General features: G+C 46.2%; 1 protein-coding gene across 1 annotated transcript in view; it reads left to right on the forward strand.

Moving 5' to 3' along the window:
- Window positions 1-21,991, forward strand: part of ELAPOR1 (endosome-lysosome associated apoptosis and autophagy regulator 1) — an 810,939-nt gene that overhangs the window by 120,753 nt on the left and 668,195 nt on the right. The window contains exon 4 of the mRNA XM_040422210.1: window positions 12,453-12,600. Coding sequence (XP_040278144.1) covers window positions 12,453-12,600 — 148 coding nt within the window. The remainder of the gene's footprint in view (window positions 1-12,452; window positions 12,601-21,991) is intronic.

The following is a 21,991-nucleotide window of genomic DNA, read 5'->3' on the forward strand; positions in this document are numbered from 1 at the left end:
GTGCCTCCATTATACACCAAGGAAACTTGTATCCAGTACTGGTGCCTGTATTAGTGTCCATAATATATATATAATGTGTGAAGACAATGGTCTGTGGTGCCAGCGCTTGCTGTAAACATATTTTACATTCTATAACTACGGCTGATTGAGTGTCACGGCCTATGGTGTGCACTGTGACACTTTTCCTTCACTTGTGGTTGTCCGTGGCAATGTGTGGTGTTGTGTGCATGTGGTGGCAGTGTCTCGGCCTCCTGGCTGATCCCCAGGACATGGTTGCCACGCATGCCGTTGCCGGCACAGGTGTGCTTGTTTGTGCTTTTCCCCTTTAAGTAGCTTCCTTCCCTTGCCTGGTATTGGAAGGGTTAATTCCCTTCCTAGTGTGTGAACACTGGGTATGTCTGTGTGTGGGTGTGGCTACTTGGGCTATTTAGCTCCTGCTGGATGCCAGTAGCTGAGGGGTACTCCAGCCATGGTGTTTGCTGGAGTCCTCCTCCTGGTATTATACCATCTATCCAGTGAGGGCCACCCTTGTGGTCATAAGATATGTTTAGACATTGTTGTTCTGTTGTTATTATATGTCTAGTGGTGTCTCTATATTTATTGCAGCTTATGGTCCTGGGTTCCTGTGTGATGTGTGATGTGTGTCCTGTGTCCGTTTTATGTTGTTGTGGACAGCAGCACTTGTGCATGGGTTCCAGGCTGTGTCTGTGGCAGATAGGTGTGGTACTAGTTTCACTTACCTGCCATTGCCATATGCTGTATATGTTCCCCATTCCTTGCAGCTTGGCCAGTGAGTCTCCTGTTCGTCCGTGTCTAGGAGGAACAGGTCGTCTTACCCTGCTCCTAGCCCAGGGATTTCCTCAGGGCTAATAGGGACCCCAGGTTACGGAGTATTAACCCTCCTACCATCAGGGTTGGCTCATACAGTTAGGAGTCAGGGTCAGAATTAGGGACGCGTTAGGAGGTGACCTGCTCCCTGATCCTGTCGTCCTGGCCTAGCAGCTACCCTTTCTTATTGACACCGCACGGCTGAGGGTTTCCCCCACTCTCTGCCGTGACAGTATGACCACAATGGCTCCTTGCGTGGATGACCTTCGAAAGAGGGTGCAGCATGCATCGCCATCTGCTTTTGGGGTGCATGCGCGTTCTCCGGAGGGAGAGCGTTATGGGGGTTTCACAGTTTACGGCGCGGTGAGTGGCTGTTCCCCGCCATTCTTTCACCGTTGTCTTTTTTTGTGTCCCCTTACTTTTCATTCCCCACCCCCTCCCATTGTTTGTTGTGCCCCACCAACTTTCCCCTTTTGTGTTGGGGGGGGGGCGGTCTTTGAGCAGTGGGAGTGGCCACACCTTCGAAAGAGGGTGCAGCATGTATTGCCAGCCGTTTCGGCATACATGCGCGTTCACCCTGGAGGGAGAGCATTTTGGGGTTCACTGTTAACGGCGCGGTTGGTGGCTTATTCCCCGCCACCTTGCCTTCCGTGTCCGTGACCCCTTGTCCCTCTCTATGTTCCTATCTCTAATCGTCTGTTGGCAGCATTCCGTTGGTGTTCCGGCTGTGTGCTGGTTAGGAGTGGCTGTTGGCAGCGACTGGAGTGGGAACGTGAGTGGAGAGTGGACGCAGTGTCAGTGCAGTCTCTCCGGGCTGTTTCTTTGCTGGTCTCTGGTTCCTGTGTGTTGCTCCAGAGGCTGGCAGTCGGCTCCCTGGTTCCTGTGTGTTGCTCCAGGGGCTGGCAGCAGTCCTGGGGAGATTCGCATGCACTGACGCTGATTCTTCTACCTTTTTCCAGTCTCCCTTCCCTGTTTTGGGTCCCTCACTAGTTTTCCCTTTTTGTTTTAGTGAGGGGGCTTTGAGGGGTGAGAGTGTCACGGCCTATGGTGTGCACTGTGACACTTTTCCTTCACTTGTGGTTGTCCGTGGCAATGTGTGGTGTTGTGTGCATGTGGTGGCAGTGTCTTGGGCTTCTGGCTGATCCCCAGGACATGGTTGCCACGCATGCCGTTGCCGGCGGTAACAGTTGGAGTGTGTGCTTGTTTGTGCTTTTCCCCTTTTAAGTAACTTCCTTCCCTTGCCTGGTATTCGAAGGGTTAATTCCCTTCCTAGTGTGTGAACACAGGGTGTGTCTGTGTGTGGGTGTGGCTACTTGGGCAATTTAGCTCCTTGGGCTCTCCAGCCATGGTGTTTGCTGGAGTCATCCTCCTGGTATTATACCATCTATCCAGTGAGGGCCACCCTTGTGGTCATAAGATATGTTTAGAAATTGTTGTTCTGTTGTTGTTATATGTCTAGTGGTGTCGCTATGTTTATTGCAGCTTATGGTCCTCTTTTCCTGTGTGATGTGTGGTGTGTGCTGTGTCCGTTTATGTTGTTGTGGACAGCAGCACTTGTGCATGGGTTCCAGGCTGTGTGTCTGTGGCAGGTAGGTGTGGTACTAGTTTCACTTACCTGACATTGCCATATGCTGTATATGTTCCCCATTCCTTGCAGCTTGGCCAGTGAGACTCCTGTTCGTCCGTGTCTAGGAGGAACAGGTCGTCTTACCCTGCTCCTAGCCCAGGGATTTCCTCAGGGCTAGTAGGGACCCCAGGTTACGGAGTATGAGCCCTCCTACCATCAGGGTTGGCTCATACAGTTAGGAGTCAGTTTCAGAATTAGGGACGCGTTAGGAGGTGACCTGCTACCTGATCCTGTCATCCTGGCGTAGTAGCTACCCTTTCTTATTGACACCGCACGGCTGAGGGTTTCCCCCACTCTCAGCCGTGACATTGAGTTTAGGCTGAGGGCTGACACCTGATGTCTGACTCCTGACGACTGATGGAGTTTAGGCTGAGGGATGACAACTGATGTCTGTCCCCTGATGGCTGAGAGCTGACACCTGACGGCTGATGGAGTTTGGGCTGAGGGCTGATGGAGGAGGTATTTTTAGACTGACGTCTGAGGAACTATGGAGTTTTGGATGAGGGAGTTTTGGCTGACGTCTGAGGTAGTAGGGAGTTCGGGCTGACGGAGGAGGGAGTTTAGCCTGACGGAGGAAGGAGTTTGGTCTGAGGGAGGAGGACTGATGGAGTTTTGCCTGATGGAGGAGGGAGTTTTGGATGAGCGAGATTTGGCTGACGTCTGAGGTAGGAGGGAGTTTGGGCTGACTGAGGATGGAGTTTTGCCTGACGGAGGAGGGAGTTGTGGATGATGTCTGAGGATGTGCTAATATGTATGCCGTACATAAGATGTCCAGTCATGGATCTATCATTATCACTCATGGATAGAAAATACGATGTAGCTTTCATTCCGTCCACTTGTTTAATGCTGATGTAAAGAGACTCTACATTGCATGTCACAAGGAGCATATCTGAATCTAAATGAATTCCATCTATTTCCTGAAGTAGGTCGGCTGTGTCGCGAATATACGGGGGTAGGCATTCAACAAGTGGTTTTAATTTGTGATCCAAGAATTTACACACATTTTCAAAGGTCCCCCCACATCCCGATATAATGGGCCTACCTGGAGGTTTTTCCACATTCTTGTGGACTTTAGGTAGGAGATATAGTGTCGGTATCACAGGGTTGTCCACAGTGAGTGCCTCTTGTAATTGTTTGGAAATAATGCCCTCTTCCACTGCTCTAAAAGGTCTTGTGAGTTTTTTTATAACAAAACGAGTTCCTCAGTTGACGGTAAGCTTCCACATCATACATTTTGCAAGGCCAGACAACTACATTGCCGCCCTTGTCAGTGGGTTTGTAAATAACGTCCTTAAGGTACTGTAATTTTTTCAGACTTGAACGCTGGTCTAATGTTAGGTTGTCTCGTATATTGTTACGAGGAATCCCATGGAGTTCATTGGTTACCGACCTCACAAAGAGGTCAACAGCCGGACAAACGGTTAGTGACAGAAATCTCTCCGAACGTCTCTTCAAAATCATAGGGATCTCACCTGATGTCTATACTGTTTGTAACAGTAAAAGACTCCAGAATCTCCACAGCTTCCTTTTCTGCCGGTGTGTTAAAATCATTATACTCCTCAGATCAATAAAACCACTTCTTGAATATCAAAAGACGCCTGAAGAGGTGAAGATCTTTCACCGCTGTGAAAACATCAAGAGATAAACATGGCGAGAAAGTTAAACCTTTCTGTAATACTGATACAGTCCTGATCAAAAGTTTAAGACCACTTGAAAAATGGCAAAAAATCATACTTAGCATGGTTGGATCTTAACAAGGTTCCAAGTAGAGCTTCAACATGCAACAAGAAGAAATGGGAGTGAGAACAAAACATTTTTTGAGCATTCAATTTAATGAAAACAACGAATAAACTGAAACAGGCTGTTTTTCAGCTGATCAAAAGTTTAGGACCACATGCCTTTAAAAGGCCAAATCTGTGCAAAGATGTGGATTCATTCAGGTAGTCACACGTTGTGATGGCAAAGGCAAAACAAACTCTCCCTTTTTGAACGTGTTTGGGTTGAACTGCATAAGCAGGGTCTCTCACAAGCGCGCCATCGCTGCTGAGGTGGGACGCAGTAAAACAGTGTCATGCCCTGCTCAGACTATGTGCGGAGGTCTGCCAGATTAGCAGCACACGTCTAGTCTTGTGTTTTGTTTTGGAGTTGTGTTAGATCCGCCTCCCTTCAGGTGCACTGGGTGGGGTAGTTGGTTTAAATTACTCTAACTCCCAGTGTACCATGCGGGTTATAGCTTCTGTCAGGCGGTGGAAGCAAGGAGTGAAGGATTGGCTTTTCCTGCTCTGATAAGATAAGTTGGTTTCTTTGGTTTGCTGTCTAGGCTGTTTGAGTGTCGTCTGTTCCCTCCTGGTGCTGAGGGAGCAGGCTGCCCCTTTTCCCCTTTCACCATCTCAGGGATTCTAGGGTATTCTCAGCCCAGCCACGAGGACACATTATTCCCACCTTCAGGGTCTAAATGTGGGCTTAGCAGAATAGGGAGAGCTGTAGGGATTTGCTAGGAGGTGACCTTATCCCCAGCTTCTCGCCTAGAAACTTGTTTGTTTAGTTATCTGTGTATATTATATCCTGTCCGCCGTGACAGACAGTCATTTGGAATTTCTTAAATGATCCTAAAGGTTATGGAACAAAAAAGTCAAGTGGAAGACCCAAAAAATTTCATCAGCACTGAGCCGGAGGATCCAATTGGCTGTTCGTCTAGACACTTGACGATCCTCGACCCAAATTAAGTCCCTTACTGGTGCTGACTGCAGCCCCATAACCATCAGATGGCATCTGAGACTAAAGGGCTTCAAAAATTAAAAACGTCTTCAAAGACCTCGTCTCCTTGAACGCCACAGAACTGCTCGTTTGGACTTTGCAAGAGAGCACCAAACATGGGATATTCAAAGGTAGAAGAAAGTTTTATTCTCTGATGAGAATTTTTTTTTACCTTGATGGTCCTGATGGTTTCCAACGTTACTGGCATGACAAGCAGATCCCACCTGAGATGTTTTCTACGCGCCACAGTGGAGGGGGCGCCATAATGGTCTGGGGTGCTTTTTCCTTCAGTGGAACAATGGAGCTTCAGGAAGTACAGGGGCGTCAAACTGCTGTTGGCTATGTCCAGATGTTGCAGAGAGCATTCCTCATGACTGAGGGCCCTCGTCTGTGTGGTAACGACTGGGTTTTTCAACAGGACAACGCTACAGTACACAATGCCTGCAGGACAAGGGACTTCTTCCAGGAGAATAACATCACTCTTTTGACCCATCCTGCGTGTTCCCCTGATCTAAATCCAATTGAGAACCTTTGGGGATGGATGGCAAGGGAAGTTTACAAAAATGGACAACAGTTCCAGACAGTAGATGGCCTTCGTGCGGCCGTCTTCACCACTTGGAGAAATGTTCCCCCTCACCTCATGGAAACGCTTGCATCAAGCATGCCGAAACGAATTTTGGAAGTGATAAACAATAACGGCGGAGCTACTCATTACGGAGTTCATGTTTGGAAGTTGGATTTCTGTTTTGGGGGGGTTTAGTTTTTTTTTTTGGAGGTGTGGTCCTAAACTTTTGATCAGCTGAAAAGCCTGTTTCAGTTTATTCGTTTTCATTAAATTGAATGCTCAAAAAATGTTTGGTCTCAATCCCATTTCTTGTTGCATGTTGAAGCTCTACTTGGAACCTTGTTAAGATCCAGCCATGCTAAATATGATTTTTTGCCATTTTTCAAGTGGTCTTAAACTTTTGATCAGGACCAGAAAAACAACAGTCGGATAAGTTGATTACCTTCAAACTGTCAACATTTCGTGTTCCCCCATTTCGATCATCTTGCCTTCTTTTGTTGGGTTGTCCTCTATTGTCCCATTTTCTCTTACTCTTCCCTCTCCATCGTGTGATTACGCCTCCACCGGCGTGATTTTCCATGTCACTAATTGTTGATACTGAGGATATTGGCGACATACAAGCCAGAGTGGTTGATATTTACTGTACAATAGGGGATTTGAGAGTGTTTGTGGTGTATAATCAGCTGCTTATCTAGACGGCAACTTGCACAGCCCCTTGAAGTGGCTGCCTCTTAGAACCTAGGGGGTATGTAAGTGTGTATGTTGTGTGAGACTAACCTATTCATATAGACACAGTATAACATAGTCCCTCGAAGTGACTGACTAGATTACCAGGGCACAAAGAGTGGAGAATGTGGAGTGCATGAATTACAGGATATTGACCTAACTGCAAATGTTACTTACTGATTTGAATAAGGGGACCTAATATCTATTCCATAGAGTGATATATACTACAGGTGCATCTAAATAAATTAGAATAGCATTAAAAATTTTAATTTCTTTCAGTAATTCGATGCAAGAAGATTAATTACCCACAGAGTGATCTATTTCAAGCGTTTATTTCTTTTAATTTTGATGATTATGGCTTATAGCTATCACAAACTCACCTGTCCGGGCTCCAGCACTGCAGTCTCTGACTTTGGTGCAGAGTGAGATACGTTGCCAGGCTATTCTCCCCGGTGACGCAGTCGCTTCCCAAGCAACTGAGCGCAATGTTCTGTTTCTCCCTGCAGCGTACATGCACTGGGCAGATTGGCGGCAGGCTGAGTCACAGCCCGGCTGCCCAGTTGTGAAGATTGTGAACTGTCCTATGGAGTGCCATCAGGTTCTGATCCAGGGACTTGCCTCCCTTTTTTTTTTTTTAATCCCCTCCTGGCAATATATCTTTGCCAGTGATAGTCATTGATTTGCTAGCTGTGCTCCCGATTCTTGTTCTGTATGTGCTTTTGTATTGTTCGTATATTTGACCTCGGCTTGCTGTTTACCACTCTCTGCATCGGGATTTGGTACTGTGTTTCCCACCTGGTTCTGATCTCGGCTTGGCTATTTGACTACCCTCTGCCTTTTGATTTGGTACTGTGTTTCCTATCTGGTTCTGATCTCGGTTTGGCTATTTGACTACCCTCCGTCTGTCATTTTGGTACTGTATTGCTGCCTGGTTCCGACCCATTTATGTCCGACTCTGCTTTTGTTTAGTTTTTTTTGTCTCTGTGTGTAGTCTGTCTTGCACCTTAGTACAGTAGGGAATATTGACCAGTTGCGGACTTGCCACCGAGGGCTTGTACTCAGGGGCGGACACAGACAGCAGAGGGCCCCTGTGCAAAGAATGTGCCTGGGCCCCCTCCCCTCCAAGCCAAGTTCTCAACATAACCAATTCCATCCTTACATTATTTATAGCAATACAAAACATACAGTGTCACTGTGATTTTGTAGTAAAAAGATCACAGAGAGGCACGGAGCATTATCAATCATGTTACTGCTCAGTGTCTCTGCTGTCCGGAGCGGGGCTTGGCTCTTTCACGCAGCATATTACCCGCACAGGATCCGCTCATGTGAAAGAGCCCTAAGCCCAATGCATGGCTACACTCACCCAGTCTTAATAAAATATGGTCCTACCGCATCCAGGGTGTCACTGGCATCGGCGTGATGTCCGCTGGATCCAGAACAAGGTTCCTGTGGTGATAGAGAAAAAGAATAATCACATAAGGAAGGGATGGTGACTGCTCCTGTGAAATCCCCAGCAGGGGGCGCTGTGCTGGCCTGTCATACTGAGCCATGCCAATGTATAGCAGGGTAATCTAGTGCTACCATACAGTACTAATGCCCACATTGTGGCCCCTCACAGTAATTAAGCCGTCAAAATAGTTATGCCCAGATATGTGCCTCCCTCACAGTAGTTATGCCCAGATATGTGCCTCCCTCACAGTGGTTATGCCCAGATATGTGCCTCCCTCACAGTGGTTATGCCCAGATATGTGCCTCCCTCGCAGTGGTTATGCCCAGATATGTGCCTCCCTCGCAGTGGTTATAGCCAGATATGTGCCCCTAGTTATGCCAGATATGAGCCCCTTTACAGCAGTTATGCCAGATGTGCCCCTCACAGTGGTTATACCAAATATGTGCCCCTCACAATGGAAATGCCAGATATGTGCCCATAGTTATGCTAGATATGAGCTGCCTTACAAGAGTTATGCCAGATATGTGCCCCTCACAGTAGTTATGCCTATATATCTGTGCCCCCTCACAGTAGTTGTTATACCCAGATATGTGCCCCTCAGTGGTTATGCCTATATATCTGTGCCCCCTCACAGTAGTTGTTATACCCAGATATGTGCCCCTCACAGTGGTTATGCTCTTTTGTGCCCCCTCACTTTAGTAGTTGCCCCCTTTTTGCAGCTTTATGGGGGAAAAAACAAAAAAACGTAATACTTACCTTCTTCCCTGATGACAGGCTCCCACACTCATATCGCGCTGCTGACTGTGCTGGAGGCAGATTCCCGGGCATTCAGTGCTCCTTCCACAGCCAGCAGTGCAATGTGCGGCCAGCAGGGGGAGCGCCTGAGCTCTGAATATCAGTGAAGCAGGGAGCAGAGAGGTCTCCCTGCTTCACTATAGAAACAAACAGCCCGGCAGTGACGAGAACTGCCGGGCCAGGTGAGTGCGCCCCTCCCCTCCAACTCCTTCTCCTTGCCTCTGCGTCACCTGTTTGAAGAGCGCTCTGACTGGGCCAGGCATTCTCACTGTACTTCATGCTGGGCCCGGTCAGAGCGCTCCCATTACATGGGAGTGCAGCGGGCCCCCTCCCCCGCCAGGCCTGTACGCCCCTGCTTGGGCCCGGGACAGCTGCCTTTGCCCCGCTTTAAAGACTGCCCTGGGAGTAGCTTATCTCCCCCTGCGGCCGGTAAGTAGCTTATCTCCCTCCTGCTGTGGGCCCCTGTGCAACCGAACCGGCTGCACATGCGGTATGTCCGCCCCTGCTTGTACTGCAACTAGGCACTGTCCGTGTCTTCACTACCGACTGCCATTACAATAGCTAATGAAAACCCAAAAGACAGTATCTCAGAAAATTATGATATTGTAAAAAAAAAAAAAAATTTATATTTATTATTTTAGACTCATGGTTAGAGATTAGCAATGTTTTTACAAATTTGATTTGGCAACTTTGCTAAAGATAGCCAAGAAATTTGATTCCTTATGAATCTATGTGTCACAAATCACTATAAATCAGGTTACCCAGGCCTTTGGCTATGGCCACACAGAGTGGATGTACTGCAGGCGGGTTGCAGCCATGCTGCGGTGAAGAACTGTGCAGCCAATTATCCTGCAGCTGCCTTTCATTTAATAATGACCGCACTGTATAGTCCTTCATCATTGTTAATAGCTGCACCTTTAAACAGGGGCTGTTGCTGGTATGGGATTTGGCTGGTTAGCTGGCTGGACAATATGCATATTATTGCTGTTCTTTTCTGCAATCTCCTGCAGGTTATTTCACAGTAAATACTAAATATTTATCAGTTCTGGCATACCCACTTCTCCAACCCCGGCGCTCTCCTGCGCTACAGGTGGAAGCCCTTCTTCTGCTATCTGCTTTTCCTCCTTTTCCACATCATCTAATATTGATGAGAATATGTCACCAGAAGCACCCAGCTCCTCCTCTCTCTGCATCTTGCTGACTTTTTTAGGGCATAGAGACTTTGAAGGCTGATTTGGAAAAAGTAAAGCCACCAAAAGATGAGGATGGTCGTCATTAAGACCTGCCCCCTCCCCCATGGGGTGCAGACTGGATGGTATTGGTTGGCATGCTGGAAATAGAAGAATAAAGACTTTCATCTTATTGGTATTGAATTACATTTATGGCTGATGTAGGAATAAGTAAATGTAGGAATAAATAAATAAAACTGATGCAGAGTAAGTCTCCCTGCACTCTCCCTCTCCAATATTCTTTTAATATCCCAGCTCACAGGAAAATGGCGGAGACAGAGACCGATGAGGGTTTTATAGGGCTCTGACATCACAGGGGATGTCTATCTGCGAATTGGCTGGCTGCATGACATTATGGGTGATCTTGCATTTCCAGGCTTCTTAATTTCACTTTGTAACATGTGAAGCTGTCATTTTAGGAAAAACTGATTCCTTACAACGATGCGCAAGGAACTTCGGATTAGTTGCAAATTGAAGCTTTCCTAAACATCGGACCGAATTGTGCTTTGACTGCTTCGCTTCGCTCAACACTTCGCTTCGCTCATGTTGTTACACTCTAATCTGTTTAACACAAAACACCTACAAAGGTTTCCTAAGCTTTTAAATGGTCCTCCCACAAGGAGGGTAAGCCACAAAAGGTCATTAGAGGTCATAAAGAAGCTGACTATTCAGAGTGCTTGAGTGGAAGGAAAAAGTGTGGTACAAAAAAGTTGCACAAGCAACAGGGATAACTGCAGCCTTGAAAGAATTATCACGAAAAGGGAGATTCATATGGAGTGTAGTGTAGCTGGAGTACTTCAAGAGGCACCACACAAAGATGTATACAGCACATGAGTTACAACTATCGCATTCCTTGTGTCATGCCATTCATGACCCAGAGACTACATCAGAAGCATCTTACCTTGGCTAAGGAGAAAAAAGACTGGACTGTTGCTCAGAGGTCCAAAGTCCTGTTTTTAGATAAAAGTAAATTTTGTATTTCATATGGAAATCAAGATGTCAGAGTCTGGAGGGGATGCACACAATTCAAGTTGCTTGAGGTCCAGTGTAAAGTTTCCAACCATCAGTGATGGTTTGGGGAGCCATGCCATCTGTTGGTGTTCCACTGTGTTATATTAAAGGGGTATTCCAGTAGGTAAAAGTTATTGCGTACCCACAGGATAAGGGATAACTATCAGATTGGTGGGGGTACTACCACTGGGACCCCAACGATCATGAGAGCGGGAGCGCCATACCCGCTGCAGGCCCCTGCTGCTCCCTTCGAATTACTTCTTTACTTGGCTATCTCCGGAACTCCCATAGAAATTAATGGAGTGGCCACTCACATGTGCACTGACCGCTCTGGTCATTTCAGGGGAGCAGCAGGGGGCCTTCAGGGGGTATGGGGTCCACCACGTTCTCGTGCTCGGTGGGGGGTCCCAGCTGTAGGACTCCTACTGATCTGATAGTTAACTTTTACCTACCGATAAGCAGCCAGAAATTTTAGAGCACTTCATGCTTCCCTCTGCCAATAAGCTTTATGGAGATGCTGATTTAATTTTCCAGCAGAACTTGCCACCTGCCCACACTGCCAATAGTACCAATACCTGGTTTGTTAACTATTAACTATTAGCACTGTGCTCGATTGGCCAGCAAGCTAAGGAGTATTGTCAAGAGGAAGATGAGACACCAGACCCAACAATGCAGATAAGCTGAAGGCTGCTATCAAAGCAACTTTGACTTCCATAACACCTCAGCAGTGCCACAGGCTGATGGCCTCCAGGCCACACCACATTGATGCCGTAATTCATGCAAAAGGAGCCCTGACCTAGTATTGGGTGCATATACTGTACATACCTTCTAGTAGGCCAACATTTCTGTATTGAAAACCCTCCCATTTTCTATGCGGTCACAGGAAAAAGTCGCATGGGGTGAATAATCTCTTTAATTACTAAACTAGGCCTCGTCTTCAAGGGGTTAAATGATGACTTAGTACCTCTAAATAAGGAATACAGGGATAGAGGCTCTGCACAATTCAGCTAACCCAAGTGAAAGACTCCTTTCAGACTTTATTATGAAAAGTATGAAATACATGGCAGGTTTCCTGAATATATCCTGAGGAGGGGCTGAAGAAGATAGTCCAACCATTCATGCAGCCTCTCACCTAGAGAGCCAATCCCTGAGACAGTGGGTCGTCGTCGTCTTGATGATTTTGGGCAAGGTGTGGAGTATACGAAAAACTGGTGAATCTAGCAACAAGTAATATTTCTGTTTGTCTATTAGTTACTTAGTTGAAGTGAATGGGTCCGCACCCGAGCCGCAAAAACTGCGGCTCGGATGCAGACCAGAAAAACGGTCGTGTGCATGAGGCCTTAAAGTCTCTATTTCTCCTGTAATACACGCTGCATCAAGTCTTTTATCACATATCTGTACATCAGTATTTGTTAATGTGCACATCTTCATAGATTTTAAATACTAATATATTCTTTCCTCTAGGTCACATTGGGAGGCCCGTGGGGAATATGTGGCATCAAACACTGATGAATGTACAGCAATGTTAATGTATTCAGTGAACTTGAAACAAGAAGGAACTATTAGCTTTGAATACTTATATCCTGACAACAACATTGCCTTTGAATTTTTTGTAAGTATCCACCACTTAACCCTAGTGAAGTTTAGAAGCTCTATTGTAGTGGAAAGTCTATGCATTGATATACGTGGTTGTTCTCATGCAGAGAAAACTGATATCATGTTGATGTATGGGACCATTGCAGGCAGCATGTTTTTATGGTACTATTACTGCTGTGTTGACTATGACTAGTAACATTATGGGGGCTCTGACTATGGCTGGCAATGTTATGGAGAAATTGACCATGGTACAATGTAGACAAAGGTGTTATGTCAGCAGCACATGCACTGATCCACTTACCCTTCTGCACTTCTGAAACAGCTGATCGGCGGGGATCCAGGGTGTCGAATCTTTACACATCAGATGCTGATGACCTATTCAGTTGGATATCCCCTTTAAAGATGAATTGGCTGGTCATGATGTCCCACTGGATGATCTGATTTACCTTGCCACTGTTCCCTGACGACTTCACTTCAGGGAACTACTCAGGGAGTCTGTCTGGGAAAAGAGAACCCCCAGACTGGCATCCTAATTTCAGAGACGCCTAGCTTCTCCTCCCTTCGCTCCGGTCCAGGTGGGAAACTCCAGAGTGAAGGGTCGGTTGGAGAGACAACCCTTAGTGAAGACAAGCTCCCTCATCAACCTATACTTATGTCTTGAGTTGAGACTATAGTATGCCATGTAAATCCTCCTGGACTCTGATTAGGCAGAAAACTTCCTGCATCAAGCCTTGGTGAATCAGTACCGCATACCTACCCTGATAAGTCCTTGGTGGTTACATCTGTCAATAGGATGGCACTCCCACAATCTATACAGTATGTCACTGTGCCCATGCAGCATCAAGTGGGAATACTTTACACAGAGATAATCTTATTGCATGTCGCACCTGTATCCACCAGTCCTCTTCTGCTGGGACTGCGATGGCTTTATCATTACTGTCCTACCCTAGACTGGAATTCGGGGCAGATTCTATGTTGGGGTTCTGCCTGTCACTCTCGCACAAAACCTACAAGAAACGGAGCTCACCACGTACTGTCTGTTGTATTGGACTGGCCCCAGTCTTCAAGCTTGTCTGCTATTCAGTGTTTGCTTGGATTTGCCATCTTCTACATTTTACTGCCTTGGCTGCCCCCCTATCTTTGCTATCACCTGGGAGAGGGTAAATGCTAAGAATTGGACTCCTGAAGCCGAGTCAGACACCCAGTCCCTAATGCAAGCCTATACTTTGGCATTTATTCTGGATTTCACCAAGCGATTTTTCTGGAGGTGGACACGGGGGCCAGAGCCGCACTCACTTAAAAGGAGACTCAGGAAAAATGCACATTTGCGGCTTGTTTTCTAAAGCATACTTCTTTGCTGAGCAAAATTATTCTATTGGGGACAGGAAGGTGCTGGCTATCAAGTTGGCCCTTGAAGGAATAGTTGCTTCTGCTGGATGGTGCCACCTTTCCTTGTTACCACCTTTCCTTACTGTGCTCAAAATCTTCAAATGAAACAAAGACCAACAGGACTTCTTACATTGCCTGTGCCCGAAGTCCCAAGGCAGCATACTGCTATGGACTTTATTACTGACTTACCCTCTTCTTTGGGCTGCATGGTAATCTTCGTAGTGGTGGTAGGTAGATTCTCGAAGATGGCCCAATTCGTATCCTTACCAAGTCTCCCATCATCAATTCAAATAGCTAAATTGTCTGTGAAAAAGGTGTGCAGTGCCCCTGAAGGACTACTAAAAAGGGTTATTTGCTGATAACACAATCACAGTCAGTTTTGTAGTCAATCTAGTCCTTGCTGAGCTACAGTGAAGACCTACATCTACAAACTCCTGAGAACACGGCCCAAATTCAGAGAACTTACATCTGCCAACTAAGCAACCTTGCTACCAGAGTATACCTGAGAGAAAGAGATGAGAAGGTGTAGAATCCACAAGACCTTTCAACAGATTCACATAGAAAGGTACTACACTTATTTATGGCAGAAAGACTTCCTACTGGGAATATTGCTAAAGTAATAGACCATCAGTTTCCAATATCTGCACTACAGATGAGTGAAGTTTTGAAAATTCAATTCTGCAACCTAGCCGAAGTTAGCCAAGAAATTCCATTCCTTATGAATCAATTTGTCATGAATCACTATAAATCAGGTATATCCAGGCCACTCTGTGTTTGGTTTACGGCCACACGGATCCAATTAGCCCACAGGTTATTTGACAGCACTGAATATTAACCAGCTCTGGCATACCCACTTTTCCAACCCCAGCGCTCTCCTGTCCTACAGGTGGGAGCCCTTCTTTTGCCATCTACTTTTCCTCTGTTTTCCACATCATCTAATATCGATGAGAATATGTCATCAGGAACATCCAGCTCCTGTTCTCTATGCATCTTGCTGACTTTTCTAGGACATGGAGACTTTAAAGGATGATTTAAAAGAAGTAAAGACACTAAAAGATAAGGATGGTTATCATTAGAGAGAACCATCTTTACTTACCTCCTCCATTTGCTCGCAATGGGCCGCCAACCGCCATCTTAATTGAAGATCTAGGCCTAAATCCCGGCAGCAGCCGGCCCGTCGCGAGCAAATTGAGGCGGTAAGTTTGATTACATTTTTCTTCAACGTTAATTTTATACAGGTTTTTTCACTCAGATGCCGCGATCATGTATGAACACGGCATCTGAGGGGTACAATGACGGGGGGTGGAGTGCTATCATAGCTCCCTGTCATTGGACCCACTACTTACAAAAAAATGTGCTTCGTCACAAAGCAAATTTTGTTAGCAAAATTTGGCGAATCAGCTAAATTGAACTTTTGAAAAACTCTCATCTCTAGTTATCATTAAGACCTGGCCCCCTGAGGGGTGCAGACTGGATGGTATTGGTTGGTATGCTGGCAGTGAAATAATAAAGGCTTCCATCTTATTGGTATTGAATTACATTTATGGCTGATGCATGAATCGGTAAATGTAGGAAAAAATAAAAAAAGACTACACTGAATAAGTCTCCGTGCATTCTCCCTTACCTCTCCCTCCAATATTCTTCTATTAATCATTTTCAGCAACACTGTCCCTAGCGCATGAGCACTTGCCACTTCTCTTCCTATGCTTAGCTCACAGGACAATGGCAGAGACCATGCGGGATGACTGTTTTATAGGGCTGTGACATCACAGGGGATGGCTATATGTGGTTTAGCTGGCTGCACAGCATTATGGGTGATCTTGTGTTCCCAGGCTTCTTACTTTCACTCTGTAACACATGCAGCCACCATTTTAGGATAAACTGATTCATTACCATGAAGTGCGAGGTGTCAGTGTAGTTCAATTTTCAGGTACAAAGTAATTAAGTCGGCTGACACAGAGACAAAGACAGATACAGTGCTGTATCTCTGGAGATCTGAAAGATCCCTCCCAAATATCTATATTAATATACCTGTATGATAATAGGAGTAACTGGTTGTTTCTGGGCGGTTACAATACTTAATAATCAAACGTGGTACATTACATAATTGCATGTGATAACATATTGGCAATATCTTGCAGTCCTAAAACTGGGTAAAAGTTCATTTGACAGATTCTGGGGAATATTTGGACACTTATACCAAAAACATTTCCCAGAATTTCTGAGAACATAGATATCTGCTCACATCACATATTTATCAACCTCCTCCAACCTAGGTCATTGTGTCCCAAATTGGATGAAATTCTCCCTTATCCTTACTGATATTCGTGTCATTGCACAATTTACCAGCACAATTACAGATGTGTCAGCACAATTACAGATGGCCTTCAGAATATGTTCTAAGGCCTAGTAATTATGAACAGTGGAATAAATGATACATTTCAGTGAATATACATTTTACAGAAATAAGGTTTACCTATATGAATATATCTAATATATAAAGCTGAGTGTGTGTGTGTATGTATGTATATCCGCTAAAGGAATCTGCACCGTCATATTTACAATCACGAAATTTGGCACACAGGTACATCAGATGTCCGGGAAGGTTTTAGACCAGGTCTCAGCTCTCTAGGACCAGGGGCGGACTGACCGGTCGGGCACTTCGGACATGGTCCGAGGGCCCGGCCGGGATGGGGGCCCGCCGCAGAATAACATAATGTGTTATGCCCAGCGCCCCGATTCCGAATGTTATGCTGGCCTGGTAATGGTGGTAATGGCAGCGGGGCCCGGTGCAGTCACTGTATTCTATCACACCGAGCCCCGCTCACTGTAATACAAATTTTCATATGTGAACAAGAACAAGAGAAATCCTCTCCCTCTCTGTACTCACAAACTCAGTAGCAGGCCGGGCGGCAGCACAACTCACTGACATCACGCGCCTGCTCCGCCTGCTTCATTCATAAAGTGGGAGGAGCAGGCGCGTGACGTCAGTGAGTTGCGCTGCCGCCCGGCCTGCCTGCTACTGAGTTTGTGAGTACAGAGAGGGAGAGGATCGCAGAGGATTTCTCTTGTTCACATATGAAAATTAGTATTACAGTGAGCGGGGCCCGGTGCGATAGAATACAGTGAGTGCACCGGGCCCTGCTGCCATTACCAGGCCAGATGCCGGCCCCCAGACCCTGTATTGGGGGTCATTCACTCACAGGGACACTGTTATGGGGGGATCTGTGGATGACACATATATAGCATAAGGTGCTATATATGTGTCACCCACAGTGCCATCCACAGAGCCCCCACAACAGTGCCATCCACAGAGCCCCCACAACAGTGCCATCCACAAAGCCCCCACAACAGTGCCATCCACAGAGCCCCCACAACAGTGCCATCTACAGAGCCCCCACAACAGTGCCATCCACAGAGCCCCCACAACAGTGCCATCCACAGAGCCCCCACAACAGTGCCATCCACAGAGCCCCCACAACAGTGCCATCCACAGAGCCCCCACAACAGTGCCATCCACAGAGCCCCCACAACAGTGCCATCCACAGAGCCCCCACAACAGTGCCATCCACAGAGCCCCCACAACAGTGCCATCCACAGAGCCCCCACAACAGTGCCATCCACAGAGCCACAGAACTGCGCGGGCATGAGTTCAGTCACTTCGGTGCGCAATCCCGTCCTGCAGCGCGTGATTTATTTTTCCCGGGGGCCCTGAGTCCGCCCCTGTCTAGGACATACCGTTCCTGAGATATTCCCAAAAAATGCATTAGCCAATAAAAGCTTGGTCACCCTTATCAGCCAATAGAAGCTCGCAGGCCGTTAGCCTCCACATACATAGTTTTACTCCAGGTTTCCACAACAACCCAGCCACTGCTGTAGGTGAGCTTAAAAGGAAATCTGTCACCAGGAAAATCGCTATTGAAGTAAAGCTATGGCCTAATAGCACCTAGTACCTTATTTCAAGATGTGCCTTTGTTCCAGCAATAGATGTTTTTATCCTCTGAAAATCCAGTTTATTTGGTATGCAAATGAGCCAGTAAGGTGCCTAGAGGGGCGTTACCCTTGCAGGAAGAAGCCCAGACACGCCCCTTGCCACAATGTGTCCACCCTCAAAAGATGAACTTAATCCCCCCCCAGGTCCTGCTAAGCCATGCCCCTTATCCAGTTAGGCCACGTCCCTTCCACTCCTCAGCCGACAGGGGTTGAAAAAATGAAGGTAATAATCAACTTCTGTCAGCTGCAGGGGTGGGAGGGAGGGTGACTTTCTCCCTGCAGCTCACACTCAGAGAGCACAGTGCTGCTGTCTTAGAGTAAGCTGTTCAAAAGGACACGCCCCTGATCGAGTTACGCCAGGCCCCCTCCCACTCCTCAGCCGACAGAGATTGAAAAAATGAAGTTAATAATCAACTTCTAGGCCCCGCTAAGCCACGCCCTGATCTGGTTAGGCAACGCCCCTCCCACTCCTTAGCCGACAGGGATTGAAAAAATGAATTTCAAAATCAACTTCTGTCAGCTGCAGGGGTGGGAGGTACGGTGACTTTCTACAGTCGTGGCCAAAAGTTTTGAGAATGACACAAATATTAGTTTTCACAAAGTTTGCTGCTAAACTGCTTTTAGATCTTTGTTTCAGTTGTTTCTGTGATGTAGTGAAATATAATTACACGCACTTCATACGTTTCAAAGGCTTTTATCGACAATTACATGACATTTATGCAAAGAGTCAGTATTTGCAGTGTTGGCCCTTCTTTTTCAGGACCTCTGCAATTCGACTGGGCATGCTCTCAATCAACTTCTGGGCCAATTCCTGACTGATAGCAACCCATTCTTTCATAATCACTTCTTGGAGTTTGTCAGAATTAGTGGGTTTTTGTTTGTCCACCCGCCTCTTAAGGATTGACCACAAGTTCTCAATGGGATTAAGATCTGGGGAGTTTCCAGGCCATGGACCCAAAATGTCAACGTTTTGGTCCCCGAGCCACTTAGTTATCACTTTTGCCTTATGGCACGGTGCTCCATCGTGCTGGAAAATGCATTGTTCTTCACCAAACTGTTGTTGGATTGTTGGAAGAAGTTGCTGTTGGAGGGTGTTTTGGTACCATTCTTTATTCATGGCTATGTTTTTGGGCAAAATTGTGAGTGAGCCCACTCCCTTGGATGAGAAGCAACCCCACACATGAATGGTCTCAGGATGCTTTACTGTTGGCATGACACAGGACTGATGGTAGCGCTCACCTTTTCTTCTCCGGACAAGCCTTTTTCCAGATGCCCCAAACAATCAGAAAGAGGCTTCATCAGAGAATATGACTTTGCCCCAGTCCTCAGCAGTCCATTCACCATACTTTCTGCAGAAGATCAATCTGTCCCTGATGTTTTTTTTGGAGAGAAGTGGCTTCTTTGCTGCCCTTCTTGACACCAGTCCATCTTCCAAAAGTCTTCGCCTCACTGTGCGTGCACTCACACCTGTCTGCTGCCATTCCTGAGCAAGCTCTGCACTGGTGGCACTCCGATCCCGCAGCTGAATCCTCTTTAGGAGACGATCCTGGCGCTTGCTGGACTTTCTTGGACGGCCCTTAAGCCTTCTTAACAAGAATTGAACCTCTTTCCTTGAAGTTCTTGATGATCCTATAAATTGTTGATTGAGGTGCAATCTTAGTAGCCACAATATCCTTGCCTGTGAAGCCATTTTTATGCAACGCAATGATGGCTGCACGTGTTTCTTTGCAAGTCACCATGGTTAACAATGGAAGAACAATGATTTCAAGCATCACCCTCCTTTTAACAGGTCAAGTCTGCCATTTTAACCCAATCAGCCTGACATAATGATCTCCAGCCTTGTGCTCGTCAACATTCTCACCTGAGTTAACAAGACGATTACTGAAATGATCTCAGCAGGCTCTTTAATGACAGCAATGAAATGCAGTGGAAAGGTTTTTTTGGGATTAAGTTAATTTTCATGGCAAAGAAGGACTATGCAATTTATCTGATCACTCGTCATAACATTCTGGAGTATATGCAAATTGCTATTATAAAAACTTAAGCAGCAACTTTTCCAATATTTATGTAATTCTCAAAACTTTTGGCCACGACTGTACATGCAGCTCACACTCAGACAGCACAGTGCTGCTGTCTATGAGTGAGCTCTTCAAAAGGACATCCTTGTGTCCGTCCAGGCCCTGAGCCAGACGGAGGTCAGGGAGTCTGAAAGCCAGACTGTCCGGCCTAAAACTGGACCTATGGCCAACCTAGGGGCAGGCTGCTGTGGAGGTCACAGTTATGGGAATGGTCCGCTATGGAGGTCAGGGTTCAGGGGCAGATTGCTGTAAAGGCCACTGTTAAGGGGATGGGCTCCTGTGGAGGTCACTGTCAAGGGGATGGTGTGCTGTGAAACTCATTGTTAAAGGGGAAGGCTGCTGTGGAGGTCCAATTTTAAGGGACGGGGCATTGTGGGGGGGGGGGTCAGTGTTAAAGGGTGGGGGGCTGTGGAGGTAACTGTTAAGGGGGCGGGGTGCTGTAGATGTCACTGTTATAGTGGATAGTGTTATCTTTTAGCGACACACAAAAACATTAAATGAAATAGATTAAATATACCAAAGCAAAGACGGGTCCTTCATTTAGTGCATAATGTAATAATTCATGTTATGTGCCTTATATGAATAGAATGTTGACAATGACCTCATTACTCTCACATTACTCCCCTCTTTTTATCATTATTCCACGGGCTGTACATATCTCCCTACCTCCCTACTGGAGGAAGACGGTTTTAGCGAATCTTCCTACCTACACAAAGTGAAAGAATACTAATTCTTGCAGATTGTGGGATGATCAGCATCCATCCAGAAGATTCTACTTCTCAAAACATCTTCACTATCTATCCTGCCTAATTAACCCTAATTAACCTTTTTTGTCTGCAGTAGGTACAACTGTCTATTGGTGTAGCGGAGTTTAAAACAGGAGTCACAATTGTAGTTGTGCAGCGGCAGATGCTGAGGGTGGAGCCATCATGACCATCACTTGTGCGGGTGTATCTTTGTTCTTAATCACAGTAGTTACTTTAGATTTTCCTGTAAAACATTTAGACTTGAATATTTTTCGACGAATCAGCAGGAAAATTTTAGCAACAATAAAAATCTATTATATTAGGAAACATCCTTGTAGTTGCATATTGAATAATCTGGAAATCCATCCACCTATCCCACGGAAACAATTAAGGGGATTGAGCCATGCTAACCAATCAGGTTCACTTCACCAACTTAGACTATTGTGTTCTGATCCATCACATAAAATTCAGATTAACAAAACATTGAACTTAAGGCTGTAATGTAACAAAATACAAAAAAAGCCAAGGGGGGTGAATACTTTTGCAAGGTACTGTATATCTCGAAACCCCTCTTTTTAATTGTTTAGCTTGCTGTAAATCATGTGTTACTCTAAACATACCTGTGGGATCAATATAATGACAACATGCAGACCCCACTATTTGACATAACCCTCCTTGGGCTCCTGTAAGATAATCTAACACCACTGCATGCTGATTTGTAACAATGATCAGTTGCTTCAGATATACTGAATTTACTTCTTGTCACGAGGGTGTCAAGAACCACGCCTGACTCCGTTATACCCGGGGTCAGGAAGTCACAGCGGTTGGCTGTGCGCTCTATGTAAGATAGGACTGTTTCCTTATGGTAGCTTTCTGGGTTTGCTTTGCAACCCTTTTGGCTCACTCAGGGATCTGTAGCTCTTTCTCCTCAGCTGTTCCTTGTCCAGCACTCCCAACCTCCTTATATTCCCCTCTCACACTTCTCTGGTTGCCAGATATAGAGCTTAATGCCTGGACATCTATTCTGACCCTCTGGAGCTGTGTTGCTGCGTTCTCTGGTTGTTGGTCCAGAACGCTACCCTCCGGATCCCTGTTGGACCTTTGTGGACTGCTGTGGTCGCCCACCTGGGTGGATGTGTTTGTCTGTATTGTCTGTCCTCTCCCTGGTGTTTCCCTCTTAGTGTCAGTGGTGCGGACTAAC

This window comes from Bufo bufo, chromosome 3 (genome assembly GCF_905171765.1).
Source record: "Bufo bufo chromosome 3, aBufBuf1.1, whole genome shotgun sequence".
In the NCBI taxonomy this organism is placed as follows: domain Eukaryota; kingdom Metazoa; phylum Chordata; class Amphibia; order Anura; family Bufonidae; genus Bufo; species Bufo bufo.